Here is a 26,234-nt window from a genome sequence, read left to right on the forward strand (position 1 = left end):
CATTATCGTGTAGAGGGTAAAGCCATCTCTGGAGAGCCTTTAGTCGTTCGATTCATGAGAGGCTTGCTTTTGTCAAAGCCCCCTGTCAAGCGTCCTGCAGTGTCATGGGATCTCAACGTCGTCCTCACCCAGATGATGAAACCTCCTTTTGAGCCACTGAACTCCTGCCATCTGAAGTACTTGACCTGGAAGGTCATTTTCTTGGTGGCAGTTACTTCAGCTCGTAGGGTCAGTGAGCTTCAAGCCCTGGTAGCTCATGCTCCATATACTAAATTTCATCACAACAGAGTAGTGCTCCGCACCCACCCAAAGTTCCTGCCGAAGGTGGTGTCGGTGGTAGCTCATGCTCCATATACTAAATTTCATCACAACAGAGTAGTGCTCCGCACCCACCCAAAGTTCCTGCCGAAGGTGGTGTCGGAGTTTCATCTTAACCAGTCAATTGTCTTGCCAACATTCTTTCCCAGACCGCATACCCGGCCTGCTGAACGTCAGTTGCACACATTGGACTGCAAGAGAGCATTGGCCTTCTACTTGGAGCGGACACAGCCCCACAGACAGTCCGCCCAATTGTTTGTTTCTTTCGACCCTAACAGGATAGGGGTCGCTGTCGGGAAACGCACCATCTCCAATTGGCTAGCAGATTGCATTTCCTTCACTTATGCCCAGGCTGGGCTGACTCTAGAGGGTCATGTCACGGCTCATAGTGTCAGAGCCATGGCAGCGTCAGTGGCTCACTTGAAGTCAGCCACTATTGAAGAGATTTGCAAGACTGCGACGTGGTCATCTGTCCACACATTCACATCACATTACTGCCTCCAGCAGGATACCCGATGCGACAATCGGTTCGGGCAGTCGGTGCTGCAGAGTCTGTTTGGGGTGTAAATCCAACTCCACCCTCCAGGACCCGAATTTATTCTGGTCAGGCTGCACTCTCAGTTAGCTGTTCTTCGTAGGTCAATTTTTTGTTGTACCCTCGCCGTTGCGCGGTTAAATTGACCTGGGTTCTTGTTTTGAGTGAGCCTGAGACCTAGGGATACCCCAGTCATGAGAACAAGCAGCCTGCTTGTCCTCGGAGAAAGCGAATGATACATACCTGTAGCAGGTGTTCTCCGAGGACAGCAGGCTGATTGTTCTCACCTACCCTCCCTCCTCCCCTTTGGAGTTGCGTTTCATAATTTTTGCTTGTCATTCAACTGAGCGGGAACGGTCGCGCACGGGCGTGAAGACGGCTGCGCATGCGCGGTGGGCGTGCCCTGCGTGCGGGGCCGCCCGCAAAGTTTTGTTCCGGTTGGTGGGGGCTGCCGTGGACGTCAACCCAGTCGTGAGAACAATCAGCCTGCTGTCCTCGGAGAACACCTGCTACAGGTATGTATCATTCGCTTCCTTGGGTGCTCATCCTTACTCACTTTAAACCTTTTCTGCATTTGATGTGTCTGGCCTTGAACCTGAATTTGGTGCTTAGGACTATCCAAAAGGCACCTTTTGAGCCCCTGAATATAGCCACTGTTAAGGATCTTATCTTGAAGGTGGTGTTTCTCATGGTTATCTCTTCGGCTTGTTGAATTTCAGAGGTGTAGGCCTTGTTATATAGGGATCCTTTTCTTCACTGAGGCTGAAATATTTCTGAGGCCAATACCATCTTTTTTTTGCAAAGGTTATCTCAGCTTTTCGCAGTCCTTTGTCCTTCCTTTCAGAAAGAGGATTGAGGTAAGGATGATAGTTGGTTACATCTCCTTTTTGTTCGCCGCGTTTTAATGCATTATTTGGAGGTAAATGATTTCTGATGTTCTGTTAACCTTTTTGTTCTATTGGGGGGCCCAAATAAGGTTTTGCAGCTACCAAGCCTATGATGGCTTCTTTTATTCAGCGAGCAATTTGTTCAGTGTATCTTTTCTCTGGTAGGTCATCTACTTTGACACTGAAATCTCACCCTATCAGAGGCATTTCCACTTCTTGGGCAGAATCTCCTCAGTTTTCTGTATTCAAAATCTTTAGGTCCGTTACCTGGGCTTCCTTGCACACTTTCTCCAAGCATTACCAAGTAGATGTTGCGGCTAGATCAGATGTGTCCTTTGGTATGTCTGTTCTAGTGGCCGTGGTTTTGTTTCCTTCCCCCCCCCCCCCCCCCCCCCCCCCACACACACACACTTGAACACTACTTTGCTACATCCCATCAGTTCCTGGATTCAAATGCTGCTGCTAACAAGGAAGAAAAAATTATGGCCTACCTGATGATTTTCTTTCCTTTGGTAGCAGCATATGAATCCAGGATCCTTCCTTGGTTATCTATTGCTGTGTTTCTCTATTTAGGTTTTGCTGCTTTATTTTGAAGTTTGGATCTTGTTGATATTATTTCAGTTGTTGACATTGTTCATTCCTTTATCTGCTGTGGGGAAGGAGAAGTTTGTTGCTTATATGTTGTTTTCTCCTGCTTTGTTACGAGAAATACTGACCACGAGCCTCACTGTCCTATAAGACAGAGTTCAGTAGTGCTCTCTGTCTCCACCTGCTGGTAGATAGACATGACCCATCGGTTCCTGTTTTCATAAAGGAAAGAAAATTATCAGGTAAGACATAAGTTTTTCCATTTCTTTTAACATATTTATCCCTAAACAGTTTACACATAAAAAGTCCTGTTGGGGATTATTGCTTAGCTCTCTTTTAAAATCTGAAGCATGTCACATTGACCTTGCATTATTTGTCATTTTAGCTTGAATATATGAAGGAGGAAGTGGAAGAAACTGCTGAAGATGAGGCGACTGAATCGGAAGAAGGCCTTGAATTTGATGAAAGAGCTTGATGCATTTCCTAAGGTTCCTGAAAGCTATGTGGAAACCTCTGCAAGTAGAGGAACAGGTACTTGTGAGGGTCTAGAACATCCAGTCTTGTTAAAGTTGGCATTATTTTAAATTTGCTTTAATTAAAAACACAGGAAGTGCTAAATGGCAATATGTTTATGCCACTGGAGATCTAAGTTCAATTCTCAGAGGACAAGCAGGCTTATAATTCTTACGTGGGTGATGCCAGCCCGCATGCCCTGGTCCGGAATTTACCAAGCAAACTAACGAGAACTTTGTGGAGCATGAGACACACTCCACTGTGCATGCACGAGTGCCTGCCCACTGTGAGAATGCAGTCACCTCAGTTCTTTTCTTTTTCTACTGCGGTGAGGAGAGGGCATGTTTTTTTCCTGTCTCCTCACATTGCTCGGTGTTAGAGAGCTTTTTTCTGCCTTTCAGTTATTTTTTCGTTTATTTTTCGTCTTTGAGTTCCTCTTGAGGAACCCCTGCCCTTTTATTTTTCCCTTTAAATTTTAGTGATTTTGTCCAGTTTTAAGTTTCCTTGTGTTTTCCATCATCATCAGGCTGCTTTTAGGCCTTGACTTTGTCTGGTAATTTTCCCTCTCGTTTTTGCGTGCCTTGTCCATTTTTCAGGCAACATCGCTTCCTTTAATTTAGCCAAGGAAGTTTTTCTTTCCATGTCCACGAAGGTTCCCAATGGCTCCAAGCACTGTACCGGGTGCAATCAGACAATCTCTGGGAAAGAAACCTGTTCTTGGTGTCTACAGTGTCTTGGGTCCCGACCATAACTCCACTAACTGTGTTCTCTGTCGTCGCATGAAGAAGAGGACCCAGGTTTCCAGAGAAGCTCAACGAGAGAGGATTTTTGGATCCAAATCCGGTTCCTTGACATCTGCATCACCATCGAGGTTGGCATCGATGTCGAGCATTACACTGGCATCGGGAGCATCGGTAAGCATGGCTGCTGTTAGACCCTTACTCACTAGGAGCAGTGAAGCATCGAGTGAGTCTACACCTGCCTTGAGGTTTCCTGCTGTGCAATGCCCCCGGGACTGTCCATCGTCGGACCCGACCCCGAGGTGACTTGTGGCTGTGACGTCGTCCTCATCAGTACCGAGGAGCCTTGATGACATGCTTCGGGCGAAGGCCAAGAAGCATCATTATTGGTCGCCCTTGACACATGGTGCCGGGAGCTCTGGGGCATTGAAAGATTTGGCATCTGAGAAGCGTCGTCGCTGGGAAGACTGTGCCCCCTCCATTCAGGAGGTGCTGATGTGTCATTTTCCCAGCAGCTAAGACCCCACTCCTTTATTGGCCCCAGGAGTTCTGCAACCTGCACCTGAGCTGGCACCTCAGCTTTTCCCAGTGTCGACCCTCGATGAGCGCATCCGGGGCTTGCTCCCTGAGCTGCTGGTTGGCCTCATGCAACTGTGTGCATCGGCATCAGGGGTGCTTGTGCCTATCCTGGCTCCCATTGCGCCCTGCTTGGCCGTCAACCTGCGGTGCGGCCTCCAATGCTGCATGCGGCCCCGGTGTCTACTGCCACTCAAGCCGGCACTCCGACGTCAGTGAAGGAAGCTTTGCCAGAGTCGAGGTGGGAGCCAACTTCTCTATGCCACTCTCGAGGACATGGCTCCTCCATGTTGAGGCAGGTTCGGTCTCAACACTTCCATAGGGAGGTATTGTCTGACACCGAAGAGGAACGCTCAAGCGAATCAGAGGAGGATCCAAGGTACTTTTCCTCTAACAAGTCCTGTGGAATTCCCTCTGAACCCTGCCCTCCCCACCTGAAAGGAGAAAGTTGCCTCCAGAGGGCCTTTCATTTCCATCTTTTGTTAAGGAAATGGCTGATGCCATTCCATTTTCTTTGGAAGTGGCAGATGAGCCCAGGGCCAAGATGCTCGAGGTCCTGGAGTACACATCTCCTCCTAAGGAGTGTGAGTGCACCTCTCTACGAGGTACTCAGGGAAGTCCCTGTCAGGAACTGAGGAGTCCCCTCTGTCGGTCTCTGTCATGCCCAAGAAGATTGACAGCCAGTATCAGATCCACAGTGTACCTAGTTTTGATAGGCCTCACTTCACAATTCCATGGTGGTGGAATCTGCTCTGAAAAGGGCCAGGAGTTCCAGTGACTACGCCTTGGCACCACCAGGCAGAGAAGCTAGAACCCTAGATTCTTGTAGGAGGAAGATGTACCAGGCTTCAATGCTCATCTCCTATATACAATCATACCAGCTCTTCACAAGCGTCCACTTACTACTACTACTACTACTATTTAGCATTTCTATAGCGCTACAAGGCGTACGCAGCGCTGCACAAACATAGAAGAAAGACAGTCCCTGCTCAGAGAGCTTACAATCTAATAGACAAAAAATAAATAAAGTAATCAAATCAATTAATGTGAACGGGAAGGAAGAGAGGAGGGTAGGTGGAGGCGAGTGGTTACGAGTCAAAAGCAATGTTAAAGAGGTGGGCTTTCAGTCTAGATTTAAAGGTGGCCAAGGATGGGGCAAGACGTAGGGGCTCAGGAAGTTTATTCTAGGCGTAGGGTGCAGCGAGAAAGAAGGCGCGAAGTCTGGAGTTGGCAGTAGTGGAGAAGGGAACAGATAAGAAGGATTTATTCATGGAGCGGAGTGCACGGGAAGGGGTGTAGGGAAGGACGAGTGTGGAGAGATACTGGGGAGCAGCAGAGTGAGTACATTTATAGGTTAGTAGAAGAAGTTTAAACAGGATGCGAAAACGGATAGGGAGCCAGTGAAGGGTCTTGAGGAGAGGGGTAGTATGAGTAAAGCGACCCTGGCGGAAGATGAGACGGGCAGCAGAGGTTTGAACTGACTGGAGAGGGGAGAGGTGACTAAGTGGGAGGCCAGCAAGAAGCAGATTGCAGTAGTCTAAACGAGAGGTGACAAGGGTGTGGATGAGGGTTTTGGTAGAGTGCTCGGAAAGAAAGGGGCGGATTTTACGGATGTTGTAAAGAAAGAAACGACAGGTCTTGGCAATCTGCTGGATATGAGCAGAGAAGGAGAGAGAAGTCAAAGATAACCCCAAGGTTTCGAGCTGAGGAGACAGGGAGAATGAGAGAGCCATCAACAGAAATAGAAAACGGGGGGAGCGGGGAGGTGGGTTTGGGGGGGGGAAAACGAGAAGCTCGGTTTTGGTCATATTTAATTTCAGGTGGCATTGAGACATCCAGACAGCAATGTCAGACAAGCACGCTGAAACTTTGGTTTGGATGCAAGGTGAGATATCAGGGGTAGAAAGGTAGATTTGGGAGTCATTAGCATAGAGATGGTAGGAAAAGCCATGGGATGAGATTAATGAACCAAGGGAAGAAGTGTAGATAGAAAAGAGGAGGGGACCAAGAACAGAACAATGAGGTACGCCGACAGGCAGAGGGATAGAAGTAGAAGAGGATCCACCAGAGTGAACACTAAAGGTGCGGAGGGAGAGGTAGGAAGAGAACCAGGAAAGGACAGAGCCCTGGAATCCAAGTGAGGACAGGGTATCGAGAAGTATGCTGTGATCGACAGTGTCAAAAGCAGCGGAAAGGTCAAGAAGAATAAGGATGGAATATTGACCTCTGGATTTAGCCAGTAATAGGTCATTGGAGACTTTAGTAAGCGCAGTTTCGGTTGAGTGGAGAGGGCGAAAACCAGATTGTAGTGGGTCAAGAATAGCATGTGAGGAGAGAAAATCAAGGCAGCGGCGGTGAACAGCACGCTCAAGTAATTTGGAGAGAAAAGGAAGGAGGGATTTGGGTCGGTAATTAGAGGGTCGAGTGAAGGCTTCTTAAGGAGAGGTGTGACCACAGCATGTTTAAAGGCAGCAGGGACAGTCGCAGTGGAAAGTGAGAGGTTGAGAATGTGACAGATAAAAGGAATAAGAGCAGGAGAGATGGCATTAAGAAGGTGGGTGGGAATGGGATCAGAGGAACAGGTGGTACATTTTGAGGAAGAAAGGAGAAGTGTAGTTTCCTCAATAGTAACTTCAGGAAAGGAGGAAAGGGAATGAGGGGAAGGAGAGAGAGGGGAACGGACTAGTGGAGGGAGAGGTGATGAGGTAGAGAAAGCAAGGTTTATCTTTTGAACCTTGTGAAAGAATTCAGCAAAGGGTCTGAGGAGATAATGAAGGGGGAGTTGGGGGAGGGGGCACCTTGAAGAGAGAGTTCAATGTGTTGAAGAGAAGTCGAGGATTAGAGCCAAGAGAGTTGCGTAACGCCGCGAAACGCGGTACGCATGTTGTCCAGTTTGGCTGAGATGCTCCCTCCGGAGCAGGCCAAGTCAGTTTGCCAGTTGGTCAAGCAGCAGAAGGCGTGTCGAAAGTTCTTGGCTGGGGCACTTACAACACTTTTGATGTGGCATCCAGGATTTCTGTTCAAAGTATAGTGATGCGCAGACTCTCATGGCTGCGTGTTTCTGACTTAGAACATTCTGCTCAGCAGAGGTTGGTGGATGCCCCATGCCGGGGGGATAACCTTTTTGGAGAGAAGGTTGAAGAGGTTGCAGACCAAATAAAAAAACACTCTATCATCTCTTCTCTCTCCTGCTGGGCGCCTTTTGCATCAGGCTCCACAGCTAGGAGGACTTTTGGCAAGACAAGGAGGAGTTCCTTTTACTGTCCTATGCGTAGGTGCAACCCTTCGGCTCGCCAGCCTACTCAGGCTCTCAACCCCTGCCCGCTCGTTCATGTCAACAGCGTGCGCCTAAGGCCCCTGCTGCTCCCCAGGCAAAGCAAGGGATGAGCTTTTGACTGGCTCCAGCAGAGCATAGCCACAGTAAAAGTGTCCATCCCAGACAACTTGCTGGTCGGGGGGAGGTCGAAGTTTTTTCATGAAAGGTGGCCTCTTATTACCTCCGACCAGCGGGTTCTTCAAATAGTCTGTCTTGGATATGCCCTCAGTTGGTATCTCAAACCTCCAAATTGCCCACCAAGATCTTATTCGTTCAGCTCTCAGCACAGACAGGTACTTGCAGAGAAACTCTCAGCCCTTCTGAAGGCCCATGCAGTTGAACCCATTCCATCAGGGTAAGAAAGGCAGGGATTCTTTTCCAGGTACTTCTTTGTGCAGAAGTCAGGGGGGATTCTTCCCATCCTAGACCTAAGGGCCCTGAACAAATTTTTAGTTCAAGTAAAGTTCAGGATGGTTTCCCTGGGCACTCTTCTTCCAATGATTCAGGAAAATGATTGACTATGCTTTCTGTACTTAAAGGATTCATATACTCAAATCCTGATACTTCCAACCCACTGGAAGTATCTCCGATTTCGGCTGGGAACACATCACTTTCAGTACAGTGTGTTGCCTTTTGGCCTCTTGTCAGCTTCCAGGGTCTTCACCAAATGTCTAGTGGTAGTTGTAGCATCGCTATGCAGACTGGGAGTTCATGTGTTCCCCTATCTTGACGATTGGGTGATGATCACCTTTGGTGGAGGGTGCTCAGGAGTCCGTGCGGATGACTATTTGGGTGCTCGAGCTACTAGGGTTCGTTTTAAACTACCCTAAGCCCCATCTCTGCTCTGTCCTGCGATTGGAGTTCATAGGAGCTTGATACTTGATACTTGGATGGTTTGCGCCTACCTACTGGACACGAGAGCAGACAATCTTCTCGCTCTCATGTCCAAGGTTTGTACCTCTCAGCCGGTCACAGCTCAGCAAATGTTGAGATTGTTGGGCCACTTGGCTTCCAAGTCAGCCATGATACACATTCACTTGAGATCAGCTGAATGGACCTTGGCTTCTCAGTGGGATCAAGCCACAGGGACAGTGGAAGATGTCATCCAAGTGTCCCTAGAGTTTGTACTCTCCCTTCAGTAGTGTACCATTCGATCCATTTTGACTCCCATTCTAAATTTCTCAGCCACCAAAAATGCCGACGATGGACGCATGTCTCCTGGGATGGGGAGCTTATCTGGTGGGCAAAATCAATACCCTGGCTGACAGACTAAGCAGGATAATGGATCCGCACGAGTGGTCTCTCAATGTGGGCATAGTCCGCAAGATCTTCCGAGCATGGGGGTACCCCCTCGTGGATATCTTTGCCATTCAGTTCAACCTCAAGGTCCATCAGTTCTGTTCCAGGCTTCATGCCCATGACAGACTAGCGTCAGATGCCTTTCTCCTCAATTGGGGGATAGGTCTTCTGTATTCGTATCATCCCATACCTCTAGTAGGGAAGACTTAGTTGAAACTCAAGCAAGACCACGGAACCATGATTCTGATCGTGCCATACTGGCCACAACCGTTATGGTTCCCTCTTCTTCTGGAGTTATCCTCCGAAGAACCGTGGTGATTGGAGTGTTTTCCGACCCTCATCATGCAGAACAAGGGGTTTCTTCTTCATCCTAACCTCATAGCTAGGATGTTGAGAGCCTAGAATTCGCTTCCTTGGGTCTTGCGGAGGGTGTCTCCCGGGTCTTGCTGGCTTCCAGGAAAGATTCCACTAAGAGGTGCTATTCTTTCAAATGGAGGAGGTTTGCTGTGTGGTGTGGGTGTAAGGTTCCAGATCCTTTTGCTTGTCCTACACAAACCCTGCTTTAATACCGTCTACATTTATCAGAGTCTGGTTTCAAGACCAACTCCGTAAGGGTTCACCTTCTTGCAATACGTGCTTATCGTGTAGAAGGTAAGCCCATCTCTGGACAGCCTGTAGTTTGCTTCATGAGAGGTTTGCTTTTGGCAAAGCCCCCTGTCAAACCTCCACCAGTGTCATTGGATCTCAACATCATTCTCACCCAGCTGATGAAAGCTCCTTTCGCGCCACTGAATTCCTGCCATCTGAAGTACTTGACTTGGAAGGTTGTTTTCTTGGTGGCTGTTACTTCAGCTCATAGAGTCAGTGAGCTTCAGGCCTTAGTAGTTGGTACACCTTATACTAAGTTTCATTACAACAGAGTAATCCTCCGCACTCCCCTTAAGTTTCTGTCGAAAGTGGTGGAGTTCCATCTGAACCAGTAGATTGTCTTGCCAACGTTCTTTCCCCAACCTCATGCCCATCCTGGCAAAAACAGCTTGTACACCTTGGATTGCAAGAGAGCATTGTCTACTACATGGAGTGGACAAGGCCCCCACATGCAGTCCGCCCAACTTTTTGTTTCTTTTGATCCCATCAGGATGGGGGTCGCCATTGGGAAACGCACCATTTTTAATTGGCTAGCATATAGCATTTCCTTCACTTATTCCCATGCTGGGCTGGCCCTGGAGAGTCATGAGACGGCTCATAACGTCAGAGCCATGGCTGCATCGGTAGCCCATTTGAGGTCAGCCTCCATTGAAGAAATTTGCAAGTTTGTGACGTGGTCTTCAGTCCACTCATTCACATTCACATCACCTTGAGCAGGGTACCCGACGCGACAGTCAGTTTGGGCAGTGTTGCAGAATCTGTTCGGGTCTAGAATCCAACTCGCCCTCCTAGGTCCATTTTCTTCTGTTCCCGGCTGCACTGTCATTCAGATTGTATATATTTTCAGTTCGATCTGTGTTATGTCATTGCCGTTGCGAGGCTCAATTGACCAATGTTTATTGTTTTTGGTGAACCTGGATACTAGGGATTCCCCACTTGTCAGAATTTTAAGCTTGTTGTGTTAGAGAAAGTGCAGGTACTTACCTGTAGCAGGTGTTCTACTACTTATCATTTCTAAAGCGCTACTAGACGTGCGCAGCGCTGTACACTTGAACACATAAGGTCCACATAAGATGGCGACCTGACCAGACGCTGAGACGGGAGCTCTGCCAGAGATCACGATCTAAGCAGCCCATAGAGGAACGAGGATCGTGAACAGAGCTGCCCTGTTACGAGGAGGTGGAATGTTAAGTAGTAGTAGTAGTAGTAATCTGACCAACCTATATGTCTCAATTGCGCTACTACTCTTAAATGCATTTCAAGGCTTTCGAATGTAATGCTTTTGGTGCCTGCTTATAATTGATCCTTAGTGCATTGCTTTTAGTGCCTGCTTACAATTGTTTCTGAATGCATTGCTTTTAGTGCCAGCTTATAATTGTCTCTTAGCGCATTGCTTCTAGTGCCTGCTTACAACTGTTTCTGAGTGCATTGCATTACAAATGTTTTTTTACTCCATTTAAATATGTAATGCCAACATAAACGTATTAACTGTTTCGCTACCGTGAAACATACGCCAAAACCTCCCTATCTGCCTACTGCCAAACATTCTTGAAAGCTGACCCTTTAAATGTTCTATAAACGACCTACCAAACATCTAATAACACCATAAAGAGACACGAGCTATCACCTGCTACATAAATTGAAATACATACTACGGACCCAGAATAACAGCCAAAATGAACACCAACATACTGATTATGATAATTTACTTACTCCCCCTAATATATCACGTATGGACTATCCCAAATACACAAACCAATCTGCCCACAACATACGCACCCCATATACAATTCACGTATAACCCACCAGAACAAAAGAACAACAAACAACTAAAAGGAAAAACAAGGATATACGGAAATAACCACCAGAAAGGGAAGAAAGGACATGACCTAAAACTAGACATGAGAAAGCAGACAACTAATACAAATTAAGACATCAACGCCCCGAATCGAACCCTACCATTCAATCCAAATGGGATACGTAAACGCTAGATCAGTGGTAACCAAAACAGAAACCATAACAGACTGGATTACTGGAGACAATCTCGACCTCCTATTTATCACTGAAACCTGGGTCCATAACCTTCAAGACCCTATAATCTTAGAACTATGCCCACCAGGATACAGAATTACCCACTGGACAAGAAACGGAAAAAGAGGAGGAGGAATAGCCATCATATACAAATCTGAATTCAACATCACAAACACAGCTGAATCCATACTGCCACAACTTGAAATCGCTTCCATAAGAATAAGTCACCCAAACTTACAGGAACATCTTAACGCAGTTATACTCTACAGACCTCCAGGAAACTGGCGAGATAGCCAAACACACATCATGGACTTTATCTCGAACACCTGTATCTCTTCCTCTAACCTTATCATAATAGGAGATATCAACTTACACCTGGAAGATCTCACCACAACAAACACCCAAGACTGCAAAGAATTCCTACAGCTCTGGGACCTACAAGAACCAAATACGCAACCGACACACGAAAAGGGACACACATTACATCATAACACAAATTTGATCACAACGCAAACTTTATATTAACCAACACTACTTGGTCACCTGTACTTTGGTCAGACCATTACATAGCAAACATCACCCTCCAATGGAGAAGGAAAGACCTACCTAACAAACAAATATGAAAAACCTACACCACAAGAGGAAAAATAGACCCAGCTGAATTTTGGCAACAGATCTACATTGACGGATGGACAACAAAGACAGACACAATCCAATTCCTCTCTAATTGGGATAATAGATGCAAACTGATACTAGACAACATTGCCCCAATTCAAACCAGAACCTCGCACAGGAAAAACTCAATACCATGGTTCAATGAAGAACTGAAAAAACTCAAAACACAAGTTAGGAAACTAGAACGTAAGTGGAACAAAAAAAAAAGATGATCCCACTCTTAACGCTTGGAAACTACTCCGAAGGAAATACAAATATGCCATAAGACAAACCAAAAGAGAATACTACAAAACCGAAGTCTGGCCAAATTACAAAGACACAGACAAACTCTTCCAACTCGTGAATAAACTATTAGACACAACCCCAGTCACCAATAACAACAATGACACTCCAGGAGCTGACGACTTGGCGAAGTACTTCAACGAGAAAATCATAAAACTAAGACTCAAAATACCAGCCAGCCCAATCGAATATACTACACTCCTAGAATGCCTAGACCCAGTACCCGGAATCCACCCAGCAGACAGGATCTGGACTGAATTCACTATACTACCAGAAGATCTTATCTCACAGACACTTAAAAGATTCGCCAAATCTCGCTGTAAATTAGATATATGCCCAAACAACCTCATGAAGTCAGCCCTCCAACAATTTATAACGGACCTAACTAACCATGTGAATTTCATGCTACAAAATGGACTCTTCCCAAAGGAGAAAGGTAATATTCTACTCACCCCCATACCTAAAGATGCAAAGAAAAATACTAATGAACTTACGAACTATAGACCAGTAGCATCCATTCCCCTATTCACCAAAATAACAAAAGGCATGGTGACCAAACAACTCAGAGTATCTAAACAAGTTCTCGGTACTGCACGATTCCCTGTCAGGATTTCGCTTTAATCACAGCACGGAAACCGTACTAGTCACGCTTATGACCAAACTCAAACAATTGATAGCAAACGGCAACAACATACTACTGCTACAATTTGACATGTCAAGCGCATTCGACATGGTCGACCATGGAATTTTATTACATATCCTCGAGTACTTCGGAATCGGAGGTAACGTTCTCAGATGGTTCAAGGGTTTCCTGTCAGGTCTCTTGGGGAAATGTGAGCCCTTGGGCCGCTGTCATGGAAGTGGCAGCAGCAGGCAAAACCACCCAGCAGGAGACAGGCAACCCTAAGACGGACTGAAGTAGACAGGACTGGAGTGGCTGGGCTGGAGCTGAAGAGGAAAGCAACAAGGAATCCAGGAACAACGTCCTACAGCAGGGTTCAGGCTTGAGAAGCAGGATACAGGATACTCAATACAGGCTTCTCTCACAGGATTCGGGAAACTGGCACAGCTTGACTGGATCCGGGTTCACCCAAACACTAGGCAGGCAGGGTGTCCATGGAAGCTTAGCTTGGCAGGAAAGAGGACACAGGAGCTACATACAAGCTAAGCTCAAGGGAATGGGAATGACAGATACAAGTGTAGAGAAGTGAAGCCATTTAAAATAATTATGTGGCATAAATGCACTGGAAGCAAGTCTCTTTCAATTGAAAGGAAGCTCTGGAATGAGGGGGCATAGGATGAAGGTGAAAGGAGATAGACTCAGATTAACATCTAAAATGGATATTTCTGAAAATAAATGAAATAGAAGCCACACATCATATGAAGATACACCAAAGTTTTTACCACCTATATTTCTCTGTTAATCTACAGATGTTTTTACAATATTGAGTCCTTTGAATATATATTTTATTCATGTATTTTTAATGTTTTACCACCTATATATCTTTGTCACTATACAGATGTCTTTTATAATAGAGTTTTCTGAATGTATATATTTTATTTATTTAACTTTTATGTTCTTAGAATCCTGTGTCACTTTACAGATGTATTTTACAATATTGATTTTTTTGAGCATATATTTTATTTATGTGATTTTTATGTTCTTAACATAGACTCCTGAGTAAGGCCAGTGGGCCGAAACACAGCCGTGTTGAGTCGTCACTGCTGAGTTACTTTTACTGATCAATAAACTGTTTTGACCGTACAGCGTTTACTTTGACTGCCCCACATCCCTCCCAAGATCGTTGTTCATTTCACCTCTCCAGAAGTAACAGGAAAAAGTACAGAGCCTTCTGTAGCTGTGGGTAGACAGCAGTATTATTTTGTGAATGAGCATTGGGACTAGGCAAGCATATGCTTCAAATGGTGTGATTTAATGATTAGAGCTGGAGAGCTTCCAAGTTACCCAGCTCAAGAGGGAGATTTTAGGCCAGTCCTTCAGATCATGTTACACTGATTTCAATGGGAAAAATCATGGACTACAAATAGCACAATGAATTGACATGTTGGTTCAAAAACAGGACTGGCCTGAAAGTCTACCTCCTGAAGCTTGAATAACTTGGCAGCTTTGGAGCAGTGTGGTGAGAACAAGTAATCTTCACCTTCCATTGCCTCTACAAACCAGAGATGCCAAGGTGGACTTCTCCAGATAATGAGATTTACATGTAGTACGTCTGAGGTATAAATATAAAATGTTTTGCTTAGGAAAAAAACTTCTTATGGGAGAAACAAAAGAAAATGATATATAGCTTTCTTTGGTGCTTGTGAAAGCATATAGACCAATGTTTCTCAACTCAGTTCTCGGGGCACACCTAGCCAGTCAGGTTTTCAGGGTACCTACAATAAATATGCGTGAGATAGATTTGTATACAGTGGAGGTAGTGCATGCACATTTCTCATGCTTATTCATTCAAGATATCCTGAAAACCTGACTGGCTGGGTGTGTCCTGAGGACTGGGTTGTGAACCCCTGATATAGATAGTTGAGGGCAGTATTAGGAACTTTTCAAAAGAACTTGCCCAAGTAACTAAGTTAGCTGGGTAAATTCTTTTGGATAAAAATTTCCCTTAGTTATGTTCACAGGTATATTTGTATTGGTGAACTTCCATAGTGTCTCACAGATCAGTCCAGAGACTTGTGGGTTCTTGTGCTTCTTGCTGGCCTCCCACTTAGTCACCTCTCCCCTCTCCAGTCGGTTCAAAACTCTGCTGCCCGTCTCATCTTCCGCCAGGGTCGTTTTACTCATACTACTTCTCTCTTCAAGACCCTTCACTGGCTCCCTATCCGTTTTCGCATCCTGTTTAAACTTTTTCTACTAACCTATAAATGTACTCACTCTGCTGCTCCCCAGTATCTCTCCACACTTGTCCTTCCCTACACCCCTTTCTGTGCACTCCGCTCCATGGATAAATCCTTCTTATCTGTTCCCTTCTCCACTACTGCCAACTCCAGACTTCGCGCCTTCTGTCTCGCTGCACCCTACGCCTGGAATAAACTTCCTGAGCCCCTACGTTTTGCCCCATCCTTGGCCACCTTTAAATCTAGACTGAAAGGCCACCTCTTTAACATTTGCTTTTGACTCGTAACCACTCGCCTCCACCTACCCTCTCTTCCTTCCCGTTCACATTAATTGATTTGAATTGCTTACTTTATTTATTTTTTGTCTATTAGATTGTAAGCTCTTTGAGCAGGGACTGTCTTTCTTCTATGTTTGTGCAGCGCTGCGTAAGCCTTGTAGCGCTATAGAAATGCTAAATAGTAGTAATAGTAGTAGGGTTATGTCCCTCTACCAGCAGTTGGAAATAGAGAGAACTTCAGACGTTTACTATATGTGGTCATGTGCAGCCACCTTAACCTCGGTATTTTCTTTTTCTCCGAGGACAAGCAGGCTGCTTGTTGTCACACTTGGGTCAACGTCCATGGCGGCCCAGGAACCGGAAATTTTCCCTTAGCAAAATTAAAAGTTTTGCTAGAGCCTTCTAGCGCATGAATTGTGCACACTGCGCATGTGCGGCAGTCTTCCTGCTCACCGCGTGAGAGTTCCCGCTCAGTTTTTTCTCTTTCCGCGACAGAGAGTGGCTGTGTTTTGCGGTCTCTCTCTCAGGCCCAGGAGAAGAGTCTTGCCGTCAGAACTCTCTGGGCTTTTCTTTTTCTTTTCTTTTTCTGTGTTTTTTCTAACCCAGTTAAAAAAAAAAAAAAAAGTTCCCTATATTTCTTAGTTTTCTTTGCTCTTTAAGTTTCTTTTTGGTTTCGTCGTGATCCTTTTAGCCGCGCGTACGGTTTTTCCCCCTTTTTTTGTGCTCCTCTTTTAGGCACAATTGCGGATTTTCACTTTGCCGCCGCTATTTTTCTGTCGATGTCATCGAGGACTCCCAGCGGCTTCAAGAAGTGTACTCAGTGCAACCGGTCTATCTCGGGCACTGACCCCCACGCGTGGTGTCTTCAGTGCCTTGGGCCCGACCATCGCCCAGACGCTTGTAAGTTGTGTCTTAGCTTGAAAAAGGGGACACAGGCATCGAGAGAAGCTCTTCAAGACTGTCTTTTCGGAGCTCCGACTGGTTCCTTGGCGTCGACATCGGCACCGGGGATTGCATCGACTTCAGAAGCGCAGGTAATGGCTGTCCGGAGACCAACACACGCTGGGAGCAGTGAGGTGTCGAGTGGATTTCCACCTGTCTCGAAGCCTCCTGCTGTGCAGGCCCGACGGGACCGACCGATCTCGGACCCGACCCTGAGGAGACGTGTGGATTCCATGTCCTCCTCGTCGGTACCGAGAAATCTGGATGACGTGCATTGAGCGAAGGCGAAGAAGCATAGTCATCGGTCTCCTTCCATGTGCTGTACCGGGAGCTCCGGGGCGTCGAGAGATTCAGCACCTGTGAAGCGTCGGCGCCGAGAGGATCGCTCACCCTCTATTGAGGAGGTACCGACGCATTGGTCTTCAGGCAGCCCCGTACTGCCTCCTCAGCCTCAACAACTTCTGACACCGGCTCCCATACCAACCCCTCAGCCTTGCTCGATGGCGACTATAGACGAGCGCATCCGAGCCCTGCTTCCAGGTCTCCTGGAGGGGTTGCTGCACCAGTCTGCTCTGGTGCTGGAGGTGCTTGCACCTTCCGCACCGTCAGTGGAGGCGGCAGCTGGCTCTATGCCCGTGGTGAGGTCCTTGATGCCGGTGCCGCCAGCAGGGGAGTCGACTTCTTTGCATCGCCATCGAGGATATGGTTCCTCGGCGTCGAGACGTGACCGGTTCAGGACTGCAGTTAAGGAACTGTTGTCCAACACCGATCAGGATGCCTCGTGGGATGAAGAGGAAGATCCTAGGTATTTCTCATCTGAGGAGTCTTGTGGTCTTCCTTCTGATCCAACTCCTTCACCTGAGAGGAAGCTTTCTCCACCGGAGAGTCTCTCCTTCTCGTCATTTGTCCGGGAAATGTCTGTGGGTATTCCCTTTCCAGTGGTTTCTGAGGATGAGCCCAGGGCTGAGATGCTCGAGGTCCTGGACTATCCTTCAGCACCTAAGGAGTCATCCACGGTTCCTTTGCATAATGTGCTCAAAGAGACACTTATGCGGAACTGGATGAAACCATTAACTAATCCCACCATTCCCAAGAAACTTGAGTCCCAATATCGGATTCATGGAGAACCTGAGTTGAAGTCTGTTACCTCACGACTCTATGGTTGTGGATTCCGCTCTCAAGAGAGACAGGAGTTCTAGAGACTTTGCCTCGGCGCCCCCGGGAAGAGAACCTAGAACCATGGACTCTTTTGGGAGAAAGGCATATCAGGCCGCTGTGCTTGCCTCCAAAATTCAGTCCTACCAGCTTTACACAAGCATTCACTTGTGGAACAAGGTGACGCAACTGGCGGACTTGGTTGATAAGCTCCCTCCGGAGCAGGCCAGGCCTTTTCAGGAGGTGGTCAGGCAGCAGAAGGCGTGTCATAAATTCCTGTCCAGGGGTGCTTACGATACTTTTGATGTTACATCCAGAATCGCTGCCCAGGGTATAGTGATGCGCAGACTCTCATGGCTGCGCATGCCTCTGACCTGGACAATCGACTCCAGCAGCGAATTGCAGATGTCCATTGCCGGGGTGAATAACATTTTTGGTGAGAAGGTCGAGCAAGTGGTTGATCAAATCATGCAGCGGGAAACCGCTATGGACATTCTCTCCGGCCGGGCGCCTTCTGCTTGTACCTCATCAGGTAGACTTTTTTTCCGGGGAAGGAAGAGTGCTCCTTATGCCTTTAATAAGCGTAGGTACACTCCGCCTTCTCGACAGTCTTCTCAGGGTTATCCCCAGCGTGCTCATTCTCGTCAACACCATGCGCCAAGGCAGACCCCTGTAGCTCCCCAGCAAAAGCAAGGGACGGGCTTTTGACTGGCTCCAGCTGAGCATAGCCGCAATAAAAGTGTCCGTGCTGGACTACTTGCCAGTCGGAGGGAGGTTAAAATTTTTTCTCCAAAGGTGGCCTCTCATAACCTCCGACCGGTGGGTTCTTCAAATAGTCTGGTTAGGATACTCCTTCAGTTTGAAATCCAGACCTCCAAATTGCCTCCCGGGAGCTCCATCCTTCAGCTCCCAGCACAGGCAGGTACTTGCAGAGGAACTCTTCGCCCTTCTCAAGGCCAATGCGGTCGAACCCATTCCACCAGGGGAAGAAGGGCTGGGATTCTGTTCCAGGTACTTCCTTGTGCAAAAGAAAATAGGGGGGATCCGTCCCATCCTAGACCTAAGGGCCCTGAACAAATTCCTAGTCCGAGAAAAGTTCAGGATGGTTTCCCTGGGCACCCTTCTTCCCATGATTCAGGAAAACGATTGGCTATGCTCTCTGGACTTGAAGGAGGCTTATCCACACATCCCGGTACTTTCAGCTCACAAGAAGTATCTTTGATTTCGCCTGGGAATGCAGCACTTCTAGACTGTGTCCTGCCCTTTGGTCTGGCGTCTGTGCCCAGGGTCTTCACGAAGTGCCTGGTGGTAGTTGCAGCGTCTCTACGCAGACTGGGAGTGCATGTGTTCCCTTATCTCGATGATTGGCTGGTGAAGAACACCTCGGAGGCAGGGGCTCTACAGTCCATGCAAAGGACTATTCAACTGCTGGAGCTACTCGGGTTTGTTATAAATTACCCCAAGTCCCATCTCTTCCCTGTCCAGAATCTGGAATTTATAGGAGCTCTGTTGGACTCACAGACAGCTCGCGCCTATCTTCCCGAGGCAAGAGCAGACAATCTTCTGTCTCTAGTTTCCATGGCCAGAGTGTCTCAATGGATCACAGCTCTGCAGATGTTGAGACTTCTAGGCCATATGGCCTCCACAGTTCATGTGACTCCCATGGCGCGTCTTCTCATGAGATCAGCTCAATGTATAGCTTCCCAGTGGTATCAAGCTGCAAGGGATGTAGAGGATGCAATCCAGCTGTCCACCAAATTTCACAATTCCCTTCAGTGGTGGACAATTCGATCCAATTTGACCTTGGGACGTCCCTTCCAAATTCCTCAGCCACAAAAAGTGCTGACAACGGACGCATCCCTCCTGGGGTGGGGAGCTGATGTCGATGGGCTTCACACTCAGGGTGTTTGGTCCCTTCAAGAAAAAGGTCTGCTTATCAACCTCCTAGAGTTGCGAGCGGTCTGGAACGCTCTAAAGGCTTTCAGAGATCGGCTGTCCAATCAAATCATCTTAAATCAGACAATCAGGTTGCAATGTATTACATCAACTAGCAGGGGGGCACCGGATCTCGCCCTCTGTGTCAGGAAGCCGTCAGGATGTGGCTTTGGGCTTACCGCCACATACCTGGCAGGCGTAAACAACAGTCTGGCTGACTGGTTGAGCAGGATAATGCAACCTCCCGAGTGGTCACTGAACATGGGCATTGTCCGCAAGATCTTCCGAGCATGGGGCACCCCCTCGGTGGATCTTTTTGCCACTCAAGCCAATCACAAGGTCCCTCAATTCTGTTCCAGACTTCAGGCCCACGACAGGCTAGCGTCAGATGCTTTTCTTCTTCATTGGGGAACAGGCCTTCTGTATGCGTATCCTCCCATACCTCTAGTGGGGAAGACTACTGAAACTCAAGCAAGACCGCGGAACCCTGATTTTGATTGCTTCCTTCTGGCCACGTCAGATTTGGTTCCCTCTTCTTCTGGAGTTATCCTCCGAAGAACCGTGGAGATTGGAGTGTTTTCCAACCCTCATCGCTCAGAATGAGGGAGCGCTTCTGCATCCCAACCTCCAGTCTCTGGCTCTCAGCCTGGATGTTGAAGGTGTAGAATTCGCTTCCTTGGGTCTTTCTGAGGGTGTCTCCCAAGTTTTGCTTGCTTCCAGGAAAGATTCCACGAAGCGATGTTACTTTTTCAAATGGAGGAGGTTTGCCATCTGGTGTGACAGCAAGGCCCTAGATCCTTGCTCTTGTCCTACACAGACCCTGCTTGAATACCTTCTACACTTGTCAGAGTCTGGTCTCAAGACCAACTCCGTAAGAGTTCATCTTAGCGCAATTAGTGCTTATCATTGTGGTGTAGAGGGTAAGCCTATCTCTGGGCAGCCTTTAGTTGTTCGCTTCATGAGAGGTTTGCTTTTGTCAAAGCCCCCTGTCGGACCTCCCTCCACCAGTGTCATGGGATCTCAATGTCGTTCTCACCCAGCTGATGAAAGCTCCTTTTGAGCCACTGAATACCTGCCATCTGAAGTACTTGACCTGGAAGGTCATTTTCTTGGTGGCTGTTACTTCAGCTTGTAGGGTCAGTGAGCTTCAAGCCTTGGGTAGTGCATGCACCCTATCTCAAATTTCATCATAACAGAGTAGTCCTCCGCACGCACCCTAAGTTTTTGCCGAAGGTGGTGTCTGAGTTCCATCTGAACCAGTTAATTGTCTTGCCAACATTTTTTCCCCATCCTCATACCTGCCCTGCTGAACGTCATTTGCACACCTTGGACTGCAAGAGAGCATTGGCCTTTTTACGTGGAGCGGACAAGCCCTTTCAGACAGTCCGCCCAAATGTTTATTTCTTTTGATCCCAACAGAAGGGGAGTCGCTGTCGGGAAACGCACCATTTCCAATTGGCTAGCAGATTGCATTTCCTTCACTTATGCCCAAGCTGGGCTGAGTCTAGAGAGTCATGTCACGGCTCATAGTGTTAGAGCCATGGCTACGTTGGTAGCTCACTTGAAGTCAGCCACTATAGAAGAGATTTGTAAGGCTGCGATGTGGTCATCAATCCACACATTCACATCTCACTACTGCCTTCAGCAGGATACCTGACGTGACAGTCGGTTTGGGCAGTCAGTGCTGCAGAATCTGTTCGGGGTTTAGAATCCAACTCCACCCCCCCTAGGCCCATTTTTATTCTGTTCCAGGCTGCACTCTCAGTTAGATGTTCTGGGTTTAGGTCAGTCTTTGTTACATCCTCGCCGTTGCGGGGCCCAGTTGACCTCTCTTTGTTGTTTTGAGTGAGCCTTGGTGCTAGGGATATCCCAAGCTTGAGAACAAGCAGCCTGCTTGTCCTCGGAGAAAGTGAAGGATACATACCTGTAGCAGGTATTCTCCGAGGACAGCAGGCTGATTGTTCTCACAAACCCGCCCACCTCCCCTTTGGAGTAGTTGTTGTTGCTTTTTGATTTAACTGAGCGGGAATGCTCATGCGGCGAGCGGGAAGACGGCTGCGCATGCGCGGTGCATGCGATTCGCGCGCTGGAAGGCTCTAGCAAAACTTTTAATTTTTGCTAAGGGAAAATTTCCGGTTCCTGGGCCGCCGTGGACGTCGACCCAAGTGTGATAACAATCAGCCTGCTGTCCTCTGAGAACACCTGCTACAGGTATGTATCCTTCGCTATCTAGCAGGTGGATGATCATAACCGTGCAGCTCTGGATTGATTGGCTGCTGGCCTGGTCCTCAGGGTCTAGTTGAGATTCTGGGGGCTGAGGGTGTCCCTGTCCTGGGACTTGTGTGCACACCTGGTGGTGCCAGGTCCTCCCCTTCCTCCCCCATTGTCCCCTCCTGTGCCTGACCGGTGTTTGTGGTTCTCACTCTCCTGATCTTAAAAATAAAAAGTCTGAGGTTTCTTTTGCTCCAGCGACCTCTCCTTCCTTTATTAAAAAAAAATAAAAAAAGCCGTTGAGCACTGTAAAAAGAAACGCACACATACAACCCCCCCCTCCCCCCCCCCCCCACAAAAAAACACAACTCAGTCTGTTCCGTCCAGTGCGGTGAGCTTATGCCGGTTTGTAGTACCGGCAGAGGCGTGTGATGACTGATTTGGCGTGCGACAGCGATTCCTTAGGGGATGAGTAGTCTTTATCTTACCTGTGCCAGTGGGTGAGAGCAAACCTGGCTCCCGGAGTGGGAGCCGCTGGGCTGCTGCTGTTTCCCGTGCTGGAGCTGCTCCTGTTAAGCCTATGCTGGTCACTATACAGCCCGACACCGCAGAGTGTTGTGCTCCTTCCCGGCTCGTTTCGGCGGACACAGGGAAGCTGTTTTCTTGTGCGCTCACGCATGCCTGAGGGTGCCATCTTTCCTGCTGCACCACATTGTGAGGCTGAAGCGTTGGCAGTCCCTTGAGGCCAATTCGCCTGTGATTATAGCAGTTTTAAGTGTAGGCTTTTCAGAAGATGTGACTGGGGAACTGGGGTGGATTGCTCCCAGTTTATTCAAATTTGGTATTTTTTTTTTTTTTAAGGAACAAGGGCTTCAGAGAAGGAGGCCTGGGGTGGTTTGCAGGCCTCTTTCGTCCTGCAGACTCTTGTGGAAGTCCTCAGGTGTCCCACAGCTTTGAGTCTTCTGCAGCTTTCCAAGCGCGAGGTCGGAGGCGCAGTAGACTCGTGCAGCTGTTCTATAGCAACGAGAACCTTAAAGTGCAGCTTTGCAAGTACTGACTATCTGAAAGTCTTCTGGAGGATATGCCTGTTTCTTGCAAGGTGATTTATGGTTTGGGTGCACCGTCTTACAGTTTCACTAAGAATATTTCTGTACCCTCCTCAAGGAGGTTCAGGGTTTGTGCACATTATATTAATGGAGGGAAGAAAGGGATCAGAATTAGGGCAGATCCTATTCTTTCCCTTCTCAGAGAATGGCAATACAGCAGACCTGCCAAGTCTCCCACATTCAGCGGGAGACTCCCGTTTTGGCAGGTCATCTCCTGCCGAGACGCTCTGTGCCAGGGGATCCACTGCTTACTGCTGCTTCTCTTAATGAGCAGCCGCAGCAAAACAAGAAAAACAAACGCAGGGTCGCAGCAGTCTTCATGCATGCGCAGTCGGCTCTGATGGTCCTCTGCCTCGGGAACAGGAAATGGACAGCAGAGCCAACAGCGCATGCCTGAAGGCTGCTGTGGCCCAACGCTTGTTTTTCTTTTGCCAGGGCCGCTTCTGTGACATTGGGAGAAGCAGTAGCAGCCATTAAACATGGGGTACTGGGTGGAAAGGGCATCGAGTGGGAGGCAGGAGGTGATAAATGGAGAGAGCAGAGAGGAGAAAAAGAAAGAAGAGTGGGGACGCTGGATGAAAGAGGGGTACACAGAGAGATGAGTGGCAAGATGGAGAAAGAGGGAGGGGACATGGAAAAGGGCAGGAGAGAGACAAGCTGCTGGGTAGAAGGAAGGGGATCAAGGGGGAGATGGAGAGAAATGCTGGATGAAAGGCGGGAGAGAGAGGAAAAATGCTAGAATGAGGGGGCAGAAAGAGAGAAGTCGCTGGGTAGGGAGCGAAAGAGGAAAGATTCTGGAAGGATGGGGGAGAGAGAGGACATGCTGAATGGAAAAGGGTAGAGAACTGGCTAGAAGGAAGGGGAGATAGAGGGAGACAGTGGAAGGATGGGGTGAGAAAGAGGGATGACACTGGATGGAAGGGTAGGAAAGAAAGAGGGAAGGTGCTGGATGGAAGGATAGGAAGAGAAAGAGGAGACTGGATGGAAGGATGCAGAGAGAAAGAGGGGGAGATGCTGGAAGGATGGGGAGAGAAAAAAGGAGATGGTGAATGGAAAAGGGGAGAGGATAGAGTTAGTGAAAGACTGGAGAATAAGAGGAAGTGGCATGGGGAGAACAAAAGTGAGGAAGAGATAAAAAGCCATAGGTAGATGAAGTAAAAAGAGGAAAATTGAGCGTGCTGTTCACAGCTGCTGCCTTGATTTTCTCTCCTCTCATGCCATCCTCGACCCACTTCAATCCGGTTTTTGCCCCCTTCACTCGACAGAAACAGCACTCTCTAAAGTCTGTAATGACCTGTTCCTTGCCAAATCCAGAGGCCACTACTCCATCCTCATCCTCCTCGATCTATCCGCTGCTTTTGACACTGTCAATTATGATTTACTCCTTGCCACACTGTCCTCAATTGGGTTTCGAGGCTCTGTCCTCTCCTGGTTCTCCTCCTATCTCTCCCACCGCACCTTCAGAGTTCACTCTCATGGATCTTCCTCCACCCCATTCCGCTATCTGTTGGTGTTCCCCAGGGATCTGTCCTTGGACCCCTTCTCTTAATCTACACCTCTTCCCTGGGCTCCCTGATCTCATCTCATGGCTTCCAGTATCATCTCTATGCTGATGACACCCAGCTGTATCTCTCCACACCAAACATCACCGCGGAGACCCAGTCAAAGATATCGGCCTGCTTATCCGACATTGCTGCCTGGATGTCCAACCGCCACCTGAAACTGAACATGTCCAAGACCGAGCTCATCGTCTTTCCACCAAAACCCACTTCTCCTCTTCCTCCACTCTCCATCTCAGTTGATAACACCCTCATCCTCCCCGTCTCATCTGCCCGCAACCTCGGAGTCATCTTCGACTCCTCCCTCTCCTTCTCCACGCATATCCAGCAGATAGCCAAGACCTGTCGCTTCTTCCTCTTCAACATCAGCAAAATTCGCCCTTTCCTCTCTGAACACACCACCCGAACCCTCGTCCACGCTCTCATTACCTCGCGCCTTGACTACTGCAACCTACTCCTCACCAGCCTCCCACTTAGCCATCTATCCCCCCTTCAATCTGTCCAGAACTCTGCTGCACGTCTTATATTACACCAGAACCGATCTACTCATATCATTCCTCTCCTCAGGTCACTTCACTGGCTTCCAATCACATACCGCATTCAGTTTAAGCTTCTCCTCCTTACCTACAAATGCACTCAGTCTGCTGCCCCTCACTACCTCTCTACCCTCATCTCCCCTTACGTTCCAGCCCGAAACCTCAGTTCACAGGACAAATCCCTCCTTTTTTGTACCCTTCTCCACCACCGCCAACTCCAGGCTCCGCTCATTCTGCCTCGCCTCACCCTATGCCTGGAATAACCTTCCTGAGCCCTTACGCCAAGCCCCCTCCCTGCCCATTTCCAAGTCTTTGCTCAAAGCTCACCTCTTCAATGCTGCCTTCGGCACCTAACTCTCACCTCTCAGGAAATCCAGACTGCCCCAATTTGTCCTTTAGATTGTAAGCTCTTTGAGCAGGGACTGTCCTTTATGTTAAATTGTACAGCGCTGCGTAACCCTAGTAGCGCTTTAGAAATGTTAAATAGTAGTAGTAGTAAATTAAAGAATGGATAGTAAGAATGAATTAAATCTGGACAGAGAGAGAGAGGCAGAAAAATAAATTGAAGAAAACAAAGAAAAAGGAGAGAAAAATGAAAAATGGACAGAAAACCCTGGCAAGAGAGTTAGGAGAAGAAGAAGGAAAGCAGAATCAAGAGACAAGGACCAACACAATTACAGACACCAAAGGTACAGAAAATAATTTAATTTTTAGTTTAGGATAAAGTAATCTGGTAGCTGTGTTAATAAATGCAAATAAAACACAAAATAGAAAATAAGATGATACCATTACTGATTTTAAAACATTTTTGATTAGCCTTCAGCACTTTCTTCCTCAGGTCAGGAGAGGATACCATAACAACATTATACTGTCCTGACCTGACCTGAGGCAGGAGGTTTTGGCCTCTGAAAGCTAATTGAAAAGGGTATTAGGCTAGTAAAATATTTTCTGAAATGGCTGTGGATTGAGGTGTGTCAGGGAGTGGAACCAAGGCAGAGTGGGGCGGGGCTGAGAGCATGTACTAAAATCTCCCCCTCAAAAATTGGGATCCCTTGGCAGCTCTGGTACAGATGGGGTTTAGTTAGAGGCAGGCTTAGGGCTGTTGACTGCATGTTTCTGTGAGAAACATTTTGAGTGATCCTGAGACTAGTGCATTTCTCTCTGTCTTCATGGTAAACCTGTACCCTCTGTGCTGCCCTCGTGGCATTTGCTCTGGGTGCACTGTTCACATCAAACAGATTTTAT

The 26,234-nt window shown here is 47.8% G+C and overlaps 1 protein-coding gene across 1 annotated transcript in view; it reads left to right on the top strand.

The window, feature by feature from the left end:
* LOC115459528 (endoplasmic reticulum-Golgi intermediate compartment protein 2-like) overlaps positions 1-26,234 on the top strand; it is a 405,254-nt gene that overhangs the window by 43,511 nt on the left and 335,509 nt on the right. The window contains exon 3 of the mRNA XM_030189342.1: positions 2,714-2,859. Coding sequence (XP_030045202.1) covers positions 2,754-2,859 — 106 coding nt within the window. The 5' untranslated portion in view covers positions 2,714-2,753. The remainder of the gene's footprint in view (positions 1-2,713; positions 2,860-26,234) is intronic.

This window comes from Microcaecilia unicolor, unplaced genomic scaffold, assembly GCF_901765095.1.
Source record: "Microcaecilia unicolor unplaced genomic scaffold, aMicUni1.1, whole genome shotgun sequence".
NCBI classification, from domain to species: Eukaryota; Metazoa; Chordata; class Amphibia; order Gymnophiona; family Siphonopidae; genus Microcaecilia; species Microcaecilia unicolor.